The sequence below is a fragment of the Trichosurus vulpecula genome, chromosome 3 (genome assembly GCF_011100635.1).
Source record: "Trichosurus vulpecula isolate mTriVul1 chromosome 3, mTriVul1.pri, whole genome shotgun sequence".
Taxonomy (NCBI): Eukaryota; Metazoa; Chordata; class Mammalia; order Diprotodontia; family Phalangeridae; genus Trichosurus; species Trichosurus vulpecula.
In genome coordinates this window covers 35285586-35300986 of record NC_050575.1, presented here as the reverse complement: position 1 = coordinate 35300986, position 15401 = coordinate 35285586, and the positions used below count along the sequence as shown (strand labels likewise).

The following is a 15401-nucleotide window of genomic DNA, read 5'->3' as shown; positions in this document are numbered from 1 at the left end:
TGAGGCATGCGTTGCCAGAGCTAGCTCAGTGTTTGGGAGGCTCCAAAAGAAAGTGTGAGAGAGAAGTGTCAGGCTGCATACCAAATTGAAAATATGGCTCCATAGAGCCATAGTGCTTTCTACGCTGTTGTATGCCTGTGACACCTGAACAAGTCTATCAGTGCCATGCCAGAAGACTGAACTACTCCATTTGAGTTGTCTGAGGAAGATCCTGAAGATACTGGACACTGAGGTCCTTTCTTGAGCTGAGCTGCCAAGCATTCAAACTCTGTTGCAAAGAGTGCAACACCAGTGGTCTGGCCGTGTAGTTCAAATGCCAAATGCATGCTTACCCCAAGACTACTTTACAGAGAACTTGCACAGGGTAAGCACTCATATGTGGTGGTCAGAAGAAGAGGTAATAAAGACATTCTCAAGTTATCTCTGAAGAACTTTGATATTGAATGTGAGATGTAGGAAGCACTGGCACAGGACCATGCAGCATGGTATGCTCACATCAAAGAAGACACTGTACTCCATGAGCAAAGCAGAATCAAAGAAGCACAAAGGAAATGTGAGCTGCACACATCCAGACCCGATTCCACTCTAAATGCTCTAGTGGACTACTTGTGCCAGATCGGTGGTAGTACCTTCCAGACTCGTTTTGGTCTGATCAGCCATGGCTGAGGACACCACACTGTGACTCCAGTATTGTGATATCTTTGGTCTTCTTCAAAAACAAAGGATGGACAACAACGCCGGTGCTTTCTGTTTTTCTTGGTAACTTATGTCTTTTTTTAGTTAGCTGGTTGGTTGCCTGAACAACAGATAATAGGAATGAATGTTTAGCTAGGTATATTTCTAACACTTCAGGGATTGACTAAAGTAGAGATCAAACTAGACTAGACCTAAATTACTCCATAAAATATTGGCTAAATGAATGGATCCTAATCTGTCTCTGAGCACGTTTATATTGGGAGGCAAAATGGTGGAGTAAATAGAGCAGTTAATCGGCTATTAAATGATCTGGGTTTGAATAGTATCTTTGTTATTTACTGTCTCTGTGTTCTTGAGCAAATAAGTCATTTAACCTCTGTGGTCCTCATTTTTTGCAACTATAAATTGAGGAAGTTGCACTAGGTGATCTTTAAGGTACCTTGCAGCACTACTTCATATATGTTCATTATTCCTGTGAACACATCTGTGGAATAAAGTGCTGTACTCTTAAACTCAGTTAAGCTCTTGGGTCAACTAATTATCCTTTACATGAACAGCAAAATGGTATTTTCTTTAACCCTGTGAGAGGGATCATTCAGAAAACTGCTGTGCTTTATACTCATTATTGTTAGGTTCAAGATTGTCAGGAATGTAGACAAAGCCACATGCCATTAACCTAACTAGAGGGGTTACCGATAATATACACACTGATTTAATGGATATATTATACTCTGTCTTACAAAGAGGTTATAAGATGTGAGCATTCCTCTACCACATTACAATAACTGGAATTTCCACTTTGACCTGGCACATGAGAAGTGAAGTAGTCTATATTAGGTAACTAAATCTTAGGATTAGCCCTGTCTAGCCAAATGACTGGATCTGAATGAACCCTCTCTGTTAGAGGTCCCCGGGATTTTATACCAAGGGCTGGTGCAGCCAACACTATATATCTTTTGAAAGTGTACTAGTCTTAGATTAAGCAGATAAGGCTAAGTATGGGGGTTGACAGAATTGGAGTCAGGGGCTGTACTTATGGATATTCAGTCCCTCTAGCTATCTTTATCTACAAATTTCTCTCCCTCTTCCTCTCTTCTACAAGCCTGATCTAACTAGCTTGTTTTAATATCAAGCATAAAAAATTAATTTTATGAGGCACATAATTAAATATGTTCTGTTAACATTTTAGATGTCAGTGCCTAGGGCTCTTGCAGATTTAGTGGCTCTCCCAGGGTTATTCAGCCAGTATGTGGCAGAGGTGAAACCAAAGTATTCCTGACTTCAAGGTGAGTTCACTAGTACACTACACTTTCTCCCTGAATAGAAGAGTAGTTGAAGGTTCATCTTGCTTCCTTAGTTCAGAAGATGGGCAGCTGTTAGAAGGCTGCAAGTAAAAGTTTAACTCTAACTGTGGCTACTACTGTCAGGTTATAGGGAACTCTTTGGGTGCCCACTTCTAAAACTAATCACTCACAAACCTCCACTGTTGTCTTTCCCATTAATGGCTTGTAGCAAAGGAATAAGATGGCATGGGAAGAATAGTAGCTATAAAACAGTAGCTATAAAGCCATAAACTCGAGGTACAGTCACCCACAGTACCCACAGTGTACCCACAGAGGGAAGAGTGAGCACATGCATTTGACGATGTCAATCACCTTCTTATACAGGTCACTTGCTCTTCTGTGTTTTCATGACACTGCTCACTCTTGGTTCTTTTCCTATTCTCATGTTTCTGTCCTAGAACCTCTTCTCATAGGATCACAGAATCAAAGTTTTAGAGCTGGAAGGGACTTAGAGGCCATAATGTCCAACCCCCTCATTTTACAACGAGGAAACTAAAGCCCAGAAAAGGCAAGTTGACTTGCCCAGGATCACATAGTTAGTGAGTATCTCTTTTCCCTCTATTCTATCACCTTTTGTAGTCTCATCAGCTTCGTTTCTCATTTTTATGCAGATGATTCACAGATCTACAAATCCAGCCATAGTCTCTCTTCTCATCTCCAATCCCACCTCTCCAACTGGACAGTTCCAAATCGATGTCCCATTGGTATTTCTTACTGAGCATGTCCAAAACAGAACTCCTATCTCCTCCTCTCCCTCTCTTCCAGCCTTCTCCATTACTGTTGAGGGCACCACTATCCTACCCCCACATTGCCAATCCAATGCCAAATGTTATCATTTTGACCTTCACAATATCCCTCATATATATCCCCTTCTCTCTACTCACAACGATGCTGCAAGCTCCCATCACTTCTCTGCACTATCACAGTAACTTTTTCGTTTGTCACCCTGACTCAAGTCTCTCCCCACCCCAACATATACTTCGTTCATCTGTCAAAGTGGATTTTTCTACGGTTGTAAATGTCACTACCCCCCACTCCACTTAGTAAACCTCAGTGGCTCCCTATTACTTCCAGGATCAAATATAAAATCCTTTTTGTGGTATTTAAGGCTCTTTATAACCTGATCCCTTTCTCCCTTTCCACCTTCTCACATTAAATGCCCTCTCTGCATGCTACGAGCCAGCTACTTCAGTCTACTTGCCATTCTTTTGCTTGACACTCAGCTCTCATCTTTCTGCCTTTGTATGGGCTGTTCTCTTTCCCTCCTCACCTCTGGCTCTTGACATCCCTGGCTTTTTTTTTAAGACACAACTCAAGTGCCCCCATCTACGTGAGTCCTTCCCCACTCCCCCAGTCACTGGAGGCTCTAAGCTCACCTTCTATCTACTGTGCATCTATCATGTATCTGTCTATTTAATTTGCCTCTTGACTCCTCTATCAGTATGTTGGTTTCTTGAGAGCAGAGGCTGTTTCTGTATTCTGACTGACACAGGGCTTAAGCCTAGTGCCCTGAAAATAGAAAGCACTGAGCAAGTGTTTGTTGATTGATTAATAGCCTACAATGGTAGTGAACCATATTCCTAGGAAACAAAAAAGGCTGCTTATCACTACTTTCTCTCTTTTTGGAGTCCTGATGACCCTCTCCCTGGTAGAAATATCTCTGATGGGCAAGTGACTCATCTGGACTTCCAGAATCTGTTGCTTTCTAAAGAGTGATTCTTTTGATCACTAGGGATAGGATGCTCTGAAGTCTAGAGGAAGCTCTCTCTTCTGCCCCCAGAGGTCCCACCCTTGAAGCTGCTTCTAGTCTGGGATGACTGTCTTTCTGTGAACATGTGTCTCTGCCTTCTCAATTGTGCCTCATACTCTTTAGAACTGATTTTCCAACTGCTAGGTAAGGTGTCTCTTTCTGCGCAAGTGGTGCTACTCCTCAATTCTATGACCCATAGAGAGTGGGGGATGAAAAACAATCCCATCTTCCCTGCCCAGAGGTGGTAGGTGACTGGGTTCTTCCTTGACAGCTGGCTATATCTTTGACTAACCTGAACAGCCAAACTGATTCCATGCCTCACCTCTTTAAAGCCCTACAATGTTGTGGCCAATTTTGTTGTTTTCCCAATGTTGTTGCTAGCTTCTAACTCAGAAAGAGGTGTTCCTTTTTTGTAAAAGAATAACATTAAAGTGGTGACTATATCCTGTGACTGCACTAGGTCAGATGGGAAAATGGGGACCAAATCTTCTGTGTACATCATATGGTAGCATTCAGTACAAAAATGGCTTTGTCTGGTCACAGGTTACTCTATTATGGATATATTTATGTTTTTTAAATGAAAGGGACTTATTGTTGTTATTTATATTGTTCCTAAGTACATAAGAATATTAATTTTATGCACATAGAGTAGTCTTTGAGAAATGCCCCATAAGTCTAACTTATCAAGGCAAAAATAGGATCATCATATTTGATGCATAAGAACCCTGAATTCTCTTGGACTGATTTCTCATCCTTTTGGTTCCAGCCCTGCCCCAAATCTTTTTGGTATTTGCAAAAATGCATGGCTTCCTAGGTAATCTAGATTTTTAGACATACTTTAGTTTCAAGTGTCCTCATGTATTTATACTTTATAACTGGTTCCTTATTTGTATAGTATAATATTTTGATTTAATTAATGGTTTTCTGTTCAACAGGTTCATATAGGTTATCTTCCTAACAAACAACTCCTTGGTCTCAGCAAGCTTGCTAGGTAAGTACTGTTTTTGGAAGTGATGCTTATTAATGAAACAGATTTACACGACTTTCACCTTTTAATGATTACATCTGGTGAGTCATATTGGAATAGTAATATTTTTTATAATTGTAGTCACATTAAGCTTTTAATTTGGGGTTGGATCTCGATTTACTATTATACATTTATTAAAATGAATAAAACAGAATGATTGCATCTTTTTAGGCCAAATTCAAGAAGAATTATAATAGGGCCTGGGCCTAATTTCATTGATATAGGACAGTTCTATTTAAAGAAACTTCTATCGATGCAGGTCAGTACCTTCTCTACAAAGTATAGTCTGAGAGAATTGCTTAGAGCGCCCAGAAGCTAAATGGCTTGCCTGACTTCACACAGCCAATAAGTGTCAAAGGCTAAACCTGAGCACAGATTTTCGAGGTCTTTTATCCATAATGCAACACTGCCTCCAAATTTTAAGGCCCAATAAAGAAGCTTGGTGAGAAAGAGATGTCTCATGACTAATTGCAGGATTTCCCCATTTTTCAAGTGAAAAATGTGCCATCAAGAGATAGAGTCACTTATTTGAGTAACAGAGTGACAGAATCAGGATTGGTGACCTTACTTAGCTGTAGTTCAGAAGGAAATAAGCATTTATTAAGTACTAAGTGCTTTACAAGTATTGTCTCATTTAATTCTCACATCAATCCTGAGTTGTAGGTGCTATTACTGCCTCCATTTTATAGATGAGAAAATGGAGGCAGAGTCTGGTCACACAGCTAGTAACTGTCTAGCGCTGGATTTGAACTCAGTTTTTCCCAACTCCATGTCCAGCCCTCTACCCACTGCGCCATCCAGGTAGGGCGGTACAGCTTCTGTGCGGGGAGACTTAGTGAACAAAACCTTTCTATTTGTTAATAATAGATTTAGAAGAGGGGTCCTGAAGAGGAATGGTGTTCTTTTACTCAGAATACTCAGGAGACAGGGTCTTTTGGTTAATTGGATTTCGAATTGATGGAGGGCTAACCAGAAAGTAAATCCTTGTTGCTAAAAATCAATCCAAATTGGATCGGCCCTTTTAAAAAAGATACTGTAATCTGATTCTATTTCTTCTGAATGGGGGTGGAAGCTGTTCTTGACCGTTCTCTACAGCTACCTCGACTTTGCTTTACTTTATTCTTCTATACAAAGTGAACTAGGAAGGAAGAGAGAGTTATTTCAATTCCTTTCCCCATCCTTAACTTCAGAAGACCCCAGTTTAGTCATGCAGGTCAATGTAGTTTCATAGTATTCTGTGTATTGACATTGAGGTTAGACAGTATAAGAATTGTACTCTCTTTAGTAAATCAAGACTCTTGAAAACAAAAGAAAACATCCTAACTTAGGTCAGTGATCTGCAGGAGAGTCTATCTACTTTATGCCTGGGACATGGTAGGCATAGAATAATAAATGCTTCGTGACTGAGGATAGTTCTTATGGATAAATTTCAGATTCCACAAAACAGACTATAATAAATATTCATAGCTTTCCCTTGATTACTGCAGCGTTCTCTAAAAAAAAACCAAACACATTATACCGTAGGTAAAATATCGACTGGGGAAAATTTCTAGACGGCATTCTAGAAACTCTGTGTTCTATCAAGGAGTGAATAGTAAACATTCACTCTGGGTTAAGAGGGGATGAGCCACTTTGTTATCTAGGGGAGGGAATGGATTTCAAAGAAAAGCTTTTAAAAGATTAAATAAGATGCTGACTAACACAGCGGTTTATATTCCCATTGATAGAAAGTATTTTTTAAAGTAATTATTTTTCAAAAAGCAGTGCTTAATGTCAAGTGAATCTAGTCCTTGCTACTTGTAAATCTGAAGGAAGGAGATTAGATGAAGAGAAATGTGAAATATTATGTTCAACTTCTTTAATGGAGAATCAGTGTCGTGGTAGTGGAAAAGTGTCCTAGACTAGAATAGAAACCTGGGTTCAGGTGCAGTTAGATTAACTATGTATTCACTCTTTAAATATCATCGAATCTTAGCTACTTTATCTGTAAAAAGGGAACAATTATATTTGCAATACCGACTACAAAGGTGGTCGTGAATAAACTTTGCTAAGTAAATGTGAATTTGGGGTGACCTATTTTTTTCCTTCATAAGTATAATTGAACTGACTCTTCCTTTGATTCAGAATATTGTAGTGCCCCACTTCAGCATTGTTAATCGCTGTTTGAGCACCTGTTATGTGGCAAGGCTTTTGGAGAGAGGAGGGGATAGTTCAGAGAATTACAAAACAGTTCTCAACATCAGGGAGTTGACAGTCTCATTGAGAATGGACATGAGAATTAAAAATCCTAGACAGTAAGAAAGTACCAAATGAGTAGTAATTGCTCCTCTCAGAGTTAGTAGGAGGGAAAGCACAAGGCTGGGATGATTTCAAAGACAATAGTTGAAAGGGACATCTTGTGAACAGAGGCTTGGAAGTAGCAAAGAGCTGGAAGTGTTTGGGACAGAGAACAGTGAACTAGCTGAACAATTTGGCTGGAAGAGGGCATTCGTGCGGGAAAGTTGTGGTAAATAAAGCTTGGACGATAGGTTGTAACTAACTTTTAGAAAAAAATAACAGTTCTTATGGGATAGAACTTTCCATGTGTATGGATTCACAGAACCAAGAAAGCATATTTGAAATTAGGGTTGTTGTTATTTTAAACTAAATTATGATCATTCTGTTTGTTATTTACCTTCAAGGCAAAGAGGATAAAACTAAATATATTGAATTAAGGGCCTTTGTAACTGGGGTGTGTTTAATGAATGGGCATACTATTATCCAATGCTACCATTTCTATAACTTGAAGATGCTTTCTAGCTGATGTGTCATCAGTGTAACTTTGGAGTGGGGAAAGAGGACGTATTTATCTGTTTTAGAAAAAGTTTTTATTGTTGCCTCCAATCTTCACTCCCAACTTCCAACTTCCCCTCATAGTATTTCACTTTCTGTATTTTCAAAGCAAACACATCGATATACTTTTAGATTTTTAAAGGCTTTAGGCTAGAGGTTCTTAACCTGGGAGGCAATGAACTTGTTTTTAAAAAAAGATTTTGATAACTATTTTAGTATCACTGTTTTCCTTTGTAATTCTATGGATTTTGTTATATGCATTTAAAAAACATTATGAGAAAGGGTTCACAGACTTCATCAGACTACCAGTGACTCCTGCAATCCATGCAAAAAATTATTAAGAATAGCTGTTTTAGGTAGTAGCTTACTAGTAGGGAATATAAGGACTCCCAAATATGCCTTTGATATTTCAAATGTTATGAATTTAAGACCTCAGCGTTCTCTGAATCTTTCTGTTCTGACCCATTTTTTCCCCAAATGTTTTATTGATGCCTTTTATCTCTATGTCATTGTCCTCCTGATCCTTACTGGGACAAAGAAAAACAATTAAGAAAAAAATCCAACATCAAAACTGTTTCTTATTTGCTATACAGTATTTTGTCATACTTGTCCCCCACCTCTCCACTGTGAAGAAAGATGTATATATGTCTTGACATTTCTTTTATAAAACTTTTATTTTTTTCCCCATTTTTTGGAGTTCCTTTGAGGAATTCATGACATAATCCAGTATTATAAAGCTTATAGAAAATCAAAGTTGTTTGTATAGACCTTTCTTATAAAGATATATCAGAGGGAGTGTATAATTGGCTCAAATCTGATTATACTAATAGGTTTAGTTGGTGTACTTGAGGATGGCCTGCTATTAATTAGTAAACAGACCATCTCTTTATATTTAACTTGTAGCTGGAACTATTAAATATTATAATTAATTATAATGCTTAGATCTTACTTTTGAGCTTACTGGCAGGCTTCCAGTTTTGGTTAAACACTTAACTTTTATTACCAGATACTAATTTTTATCATCAGATCATGATTCTTTGGAAAAAATTGAAATGAATGAGTAGACTTGCCTAATGGATCGAATAAAAAAGATTTTTTTCGTAGTTCTATTCATTTAACGTTATGATTTCAATCACTTCTTAAACCCTAAGGATTATGTTTTCCCAGAGTACACTGTGTTCTGTGTTCAATGTCATAGTGAATTTTACCATATAAAGAGATCTCTTTATCTTATGATATCAGATTTTCATTCAAACTTTAAGAAGATCATCAAAATGAATCTTTATTTTCTAGGATTGTGGAAATCTATAGTCGGAGATTACAAGGTAAACTGTTGTAATGTTTTCTTCTATATGTGAATTTGAAATATTAACTAATTAGCTGAATTGAATTATGTCAAGATTTTCTAGTTTTACATCACAAAGTATCATTAATGACTTGTGAGAAAGATACTAGACAGTCATTCAGTTATATATTCACAATTGCTTTTTCCAGTAGCATTGGGGTAACTATGAATAATAGTAAATAGGTTTGTGTTATGAAAATTTTTTCAATCTATAGTGTGAATTAACTCTTGATGTTTCCAAAATTTATTAAGTACACCCTTGAGTCCCTTTATTTATGGTGAGATTGTGGGGAGCTTATAGTTGAGCCCTCTAGTAGGGGTCTTTCTTTTGTGCCTATGGCATCAATTCATACATATCTATATCTAAACACAGTGTGTGTGTATGTGTGTGTGTGTGTATGTGTTGTGTGTGTGCATATATATGTGTGTGTACAAATAACCACATACATGCACATATAGGTTCCTGTTTACCTCCATGCCTAGAAATTTTCCAAATATGTAATATACACATGCATGTGTATATTGCTACATGTAAACGTGTGCATAGACATATACATGTGTATCTATGTACATGCTTACATGTAGCAATATAGAAATTCATGTGTGTCTATATATGCATGTACATATCATGTGTGTCTACAGCTATGTACATCTACATGTAGATTATGTATATATAAATGTGCATATATTTATACAAGAATATGCATATATGTGTTTGTATAAATAAATGTACATGCAAATATGTAGTATAATAGAATATAAAATAAATATATCTACCTGTAGATATGTGTGCCTATAAGTATTTGTACATGTGAACATTTGTATACATATGTGCACACACATCTATATCTATACATAGTTCTATGCGTGCATACCTACTTGCATAAAAATATATATAAAATATATGTATGTATGCATGTATATTTATATATAAATATATATGTATATATTTTGAAATTTCCTAGGCATGTAAGTGAATAGGAAGAAAAACAGACACTGCTTCAACTGTTTGGTTGGCCTTATTTATGTAGATGTCTTAGAGTTGACATGGGTAGTTTAGTGAGACACTTTATGACAAAGATTATATTATTAAACATACAGTATAATTGAATTTCCTTGATGGCAGGGGTTATTTTGCTTTCATTATGTATCTCCAGCACCTAGCATAGTGCTTTGATTATTGTAGGTGCTTAATAAACATTTGTTGTTTATTGTGTTAATTCCTTAAGTGTAATATATAATTATAATTAAGTATAATAATCTTTTGGGACTTCAGATCCTTTCTAAGAGCCATTCCTCAGATTAATTTTTTTCCTTTCTTATGTAAAGTCCTATGGAAGTGGCTCTTTCCAGTTCTGTCTGCCTATTGATCTTGATGGTTACACGGGCCTCTTTAAGACAGATGTGTATAAAATCCAAATCCATCTTGGCTAATCTAACTCCATCCCCTGTGGGCCAGATAGAAAACACTCCCAGATTTCCAGAGCTTCCTAATACAGATTACCTGTTAATTTTACAATTGGCACTTGGTTCAGGTGCTAGAGATCACTTCTGAGAAAGAATATTCATCTAGCTCCTTTTGGGGTGGGAAGCAGAAACAACCTCAGATACTCAAAGGAGCCAACACATATGGGAGATGGACGATCAGAACCCATAATATGTTATTTTAATGCTGTAGCCACCTCTGCAGCTTAGTGCCTGATACATAGTAAGCAATTAATAAATGTTTAATGAGTGATTGCCCACAGTGGGCAGCGGGATCTAAGGAGACTGCTATGCAGTCATCAGTGCCCTGGTACAGTGAGAGCTTGAGATTGTGGCATGCTTCTGCCAGTTCCTCATGGCACCATGGCTAAGACAGTGTACCGTTGGTGCCACTGGGAAGAATGTTCTCATCTCTAAATAAACCAAAACTTTAAGTACTCTTCAGAAGTTCCAAATCTGTTTCTAAACAAATCAGTTTACAGTAGGAAGTACTATATGGACTTTGTATTTTGCCATGGTAAGTTTACCTCAGCAAACTCGAGTTAATTTAAGGTTTAACAAATAAATGCTCCAAAGACCAAGTTCTTTAGGCAAACCCAACATGTACTTTGAACAGACATTTCCAGAACCTTTGTGAGTGCTGTATTGCTTCTTTGTGTAGTTACCTCAAACTTACACATGGAAAAAAGCTTCCAAAAACTGCTGTGTGTCTCAGTAAAACACCTGAAAAAATAAATCTTAACAGATACCTCGTGTACCTTTAATGTCAGAAAATTATCTGCAGTGTTCCCACCCAGAGCATTTATGAATCGCTGTAGCAAGGAATAAAATGCTCGTGTCCACCTCCTAAATTGAATTTCCTGTCACGTTCACAGTTCAAGAGAGACTTACAAAACAAATTGCGGTGGCGGTCACAGAAGCCCTGCGGCCAGCTGGGGTTGGAGTGGTTGTTGAAGCAACGTAAGTTAATATCTGTTCTTTTGTGACGTCATAGTGTGCTAAAAGATTGTTGCCTTGGCTACAACAGTATCAGCTTTGTATCTAAGGCCGACTCCTCTTCTGAGCAGCTAGTAGATGCCCAGCACACACTGATAATATCCTTTTTAATACTTACACACACATAGTTGTATTTATGTATAAAGGCACTAGACTTAATCTTCCTTAATCCTTAATCTTACTAATAATTTTGTCTGTGATATCAAGATCAGGTAGGAGTAATCCCATTTTTAGAAATGTATGCAGAAGTATATAGGCTGTTAAATGATTTGCTTACTTTTTTGTAACAAGGGAGAATGAATACTCAGCGTTCTCGAGGGCAGTATTTTCCTGAGTCTAGCACTTAGTTACACCATGGTGAGCATATTATTCTATGTCACACATTATTTTAAGATGTAAATTAAACACACTACTACTGTTTTTCTGTTTTTGCTTCCTTTAGTTGCTGTTTATACATTCTCTTTACAAGTTAGAGTCAAGTTTAGGATTTAACCAATATGGTTTCAGAATATCCCAGTCAGCATAATGTATCTAGATCATAATAACAAATAATCATAATAATGGTAATATGCTTTATATGTGTTATCTCTGATCTTCAGATACTCTTATGATTTATATTTAACCTTCTTCCACTTCTGTCTGGCTGCGGTCATGATGCACGTCTGAAAATACAAACACACTATTAAATAATGTAAGCATTTGAGAATGTATGATACTACTTGTGCCTTAGAAGCATAAGTCTCAGGAGCATAGATTTAGAATTGGAAGGAACCATACAGATCATTTTACAGATGAAGAAAGTGAGGCTTACAAAGAATAAGCTATTTTTCCAAGGTCACAAAGGTTTTTAAGCATCAAAGGTAGGATTTGAACGAGATCCTTTGACCCCCAGAGTCAGTACTCAAATCTCTCTTGGAAATCTGGATTTATTTCCAAGTTGTATGTAAGTTAGTCCATAGGTCATTTATATTACTTTTACTAAAAAAAAAAATTCTTTTTTCCCCTTCTAACAAAATGTGTCCTAAAATGATTTAAATTTTTTTTTCCGCCTATCTTGTGAAATTCTAGAATAGTCACAATGAATATGCAGTTTTTGAAAATCACCTTTTCAGGCAGAATTTGCCTGAGAAAGAAATATGCAAATAACATTATCTAGTCTTTTGTGTTTTGGCACACTCTTTATTTTTTAAAGACAAACTACTGCCTTTTCCCATAAACCATTTTTGTCCTCTTGTTTTCTAGACATATGTGTATGGTAATGCGAGGGGTACAGAAAATGAACAGCAAAACTGTCACCAGCACCATGTTGGGTGTATTCCGGGAAGATCCAAAGACCCGGGAAGAATTCTTAACACTCATTAAGAACTGAATTGGAGGCGTATGAAATATGATCTGAAGATTGTACTGCTAGTGGCATTGTCTGTTTGTACATTATATTTAAAAGTGTTGCAGTAGCGAGATCTTTTTTGTCATTAACTGTCACTGAAAATTATTTATAGGAAATAAAAAATAGTAGAGAAGCCCTGTGGTTTATCCTTGCCACCTTTTTAGCAGCAATGGGGAAGAAAGTTGCCCATTGAGCTTAAAATCCATAAAACTGTCACCCAGATAAACTGAGGATAGTAGGACTCAGATGGCAATTTATTTTATCAGAATAGCCTGATTACTTATGATGCAGTAAATGTGAGCGTCAGGGAGGGAATATTGGGGGAAATTATATTGATCGTAATAAGTTAAAATGGTGCCAGTTCTCTAAGTGCTTAAAAAAATCTAAATATGCTGTGGTATTGCTGTGGTGATTGACAATTCAGCAATACTTGCTTTATTGTGTCAATTAACCCTATCATTTATAATAATTTTTAAAAAATTTCCTATGTTTACTTATTTTTGGCCAAGTTGTGCCTTTGGTCATGAATTGTTAAAAGATCCATACTTTGGATTTTTATTATGAATTGGTTATAAAAACACTGTTCTTTTATTCAATTGCCAGGAATTGTTTCTAGAATTGTTTACGGATATATTCTCATGTCAATATGCAGGGATTTATACATTTAACTCTCTGTGCCTTGATGAGAATATCACATTATTTAGATTGTAGTAATATTGATTTTTAAATAATTTTTACTAAGAAATTTAGCATTATCGAGGCTCCAAATAATAGTCTACATTGATTTATCTTTTGAAACTAATTAAGATTTAACTTGTATATTGTGTATAGGAGACTCAAAATTTTTATTTGACTAAAGATCATTAATTTCACACAATATTTTTATAAATATTTCCAGGAAACTTGAATTATTCTCATCTTTTCCAAGTCTATAGAATCACAGACTCCATGGACCCAAGACTTATAGCTGAGTCATTCAACTATAAGTGTTTTTAATCCATGACCAACGTTTTAATGAAAGCTTCTGTCAATGGTCTTTGTAAAAGCACCGGCAGAACTATCACTACTGTTAGTGTGTGGTGGTAATATCTTGTCTTCAGTGTGGCAAAGATGAGCCAAGCAAACTTTTGTTTAGTGGTCGGTGGAGGGTTATTTCAGCTTAGGAAAGTTTTCCTTTATTAATGAACAACTTGAATTTGATATCACTGGGGCATAGAGGCCCAAACTAAAAAAAGATATTTTTATTGCTGATAAGTCATTACTGGATTATGGGTTTAAAAATTAGAGGTTTTTGTCTTCTTTCTGAAGTTTTAATATTTGTTCTTCAAATATGTCCTATTATTAAGAAAAAGATTAAGTTGTCATGATCTAAGAATCAATTTAAAAGCGTTTAGTTATGTATTGAACTAGTGTATTGTTACATAGCTATAGTATTGTTTCTGATCCCTTTTACCTTTTAGAAGGTAAGATGTTTTTAAACATCTTTTTTTAAAAAACATCTGTTTTTAAAAAACAATCTCTATTTCTAGTGATAAATGTCTTTTCCCTGACTTTCAGCAGCTAAACAAATTATAAACAAAATAGAAACCAAAAAACCTCTAATCAGTCTTGTCTCAATTGGTAGTACCTCTGTACCTCTCCCATGTAACCTCGTACGCTTATTTCTTAGTTGTTTCTCTCACTCAGTATTTTGACCTAACCTTTTAAAAGTGGGATTCTAAAGCCTCAAAAACCAAGTCTGAGTTATTTGATATTATTTTAAAGCAAACACTAATATGAACTGGAGGACAGAAGAAAACTTCAGCTGTAAAATTCATCTTTCTGTAATCATTTGAACTCCATTTTCCTTTATGTTTATGGCCTCTCTTAGAGTTTTCCTGCAGGGCCATTGCAAAAAAAAAAAAAAAAAGGCCATAGGCTATTCCTGTCTCTCAGCAGTGAAGTCAAAATGATTAGCCTGCTACCTGTTTGGTTTTTCCCATGAGCTGTCCTTCGAATATACCTCTTAGTTTCCCTTGGCCTTAGATTGTCTTTATTGTTAGGATTTTTAGAACTTGATGCACTTATTATACTATGTATTTGATTCAAATGACGCTTGTTTAAATTTGATGTATTTGTGTATATGTTGTGTCTATTTAAAGTTGGTTCTATTTAAAACATTAAAGTATTGCTATTCACTTGCTGCCTGGGTGCTTTTGTAAATATAGTGAAATGGTGGTGGAAATAGCTAAGTAATGAAGTTCTGGGACCTCTCAGAACCTCCACTGTACAAGGTATTCCTCAACGAATAAGCAAATTGCAGAGGATTGATTTTTTTTTTTTGCTTTTTTATGAAACTGAATCTCTCCCAAACTGGATCTAGCCCAAACTGGAACCTGGGTAGGTTTGCTGATCCTTAGGAAACCTTGGGGGTTGTTCCCCACCTTTTCTCTGGGAGTTCACCACACACTAAGCTCATAGTCTAATGGGAAAGACCATATTCAAACAAATCGGTATGAACAAGCTCTATGTAAAATAACTTGGAGATAATCATTCCTTCA

General features: G+C 36.5%; 1 protein-coding gene across 1 annotated transcript in view; it reads left to right on the top strand.

The window, feature by feature from the left end:
• Positions 1-15043, top strand: part of GCH1 (GTP cyclohydrolase 1) — a 79060-nt gene extending 64017 nt beyond the window's left edge. Inside the window, 4 exon segments of the mRNA XM_036748511.1 lie at positions 4725-4780; positions 8942-8973; positions 11354-11438; positions 12717-15043. Coding sequence (XP_036604406.1) covers positions 4725-4780; positions 8942-8973; positions 11354-11438; positions 12717-12843 — 300 coding nt within the window. The 3' untranslated portion in view covers positions 12844-15043.
• The last annotated feature ends 358 nt before the right edge of the window (positions 15044-15401 follow it).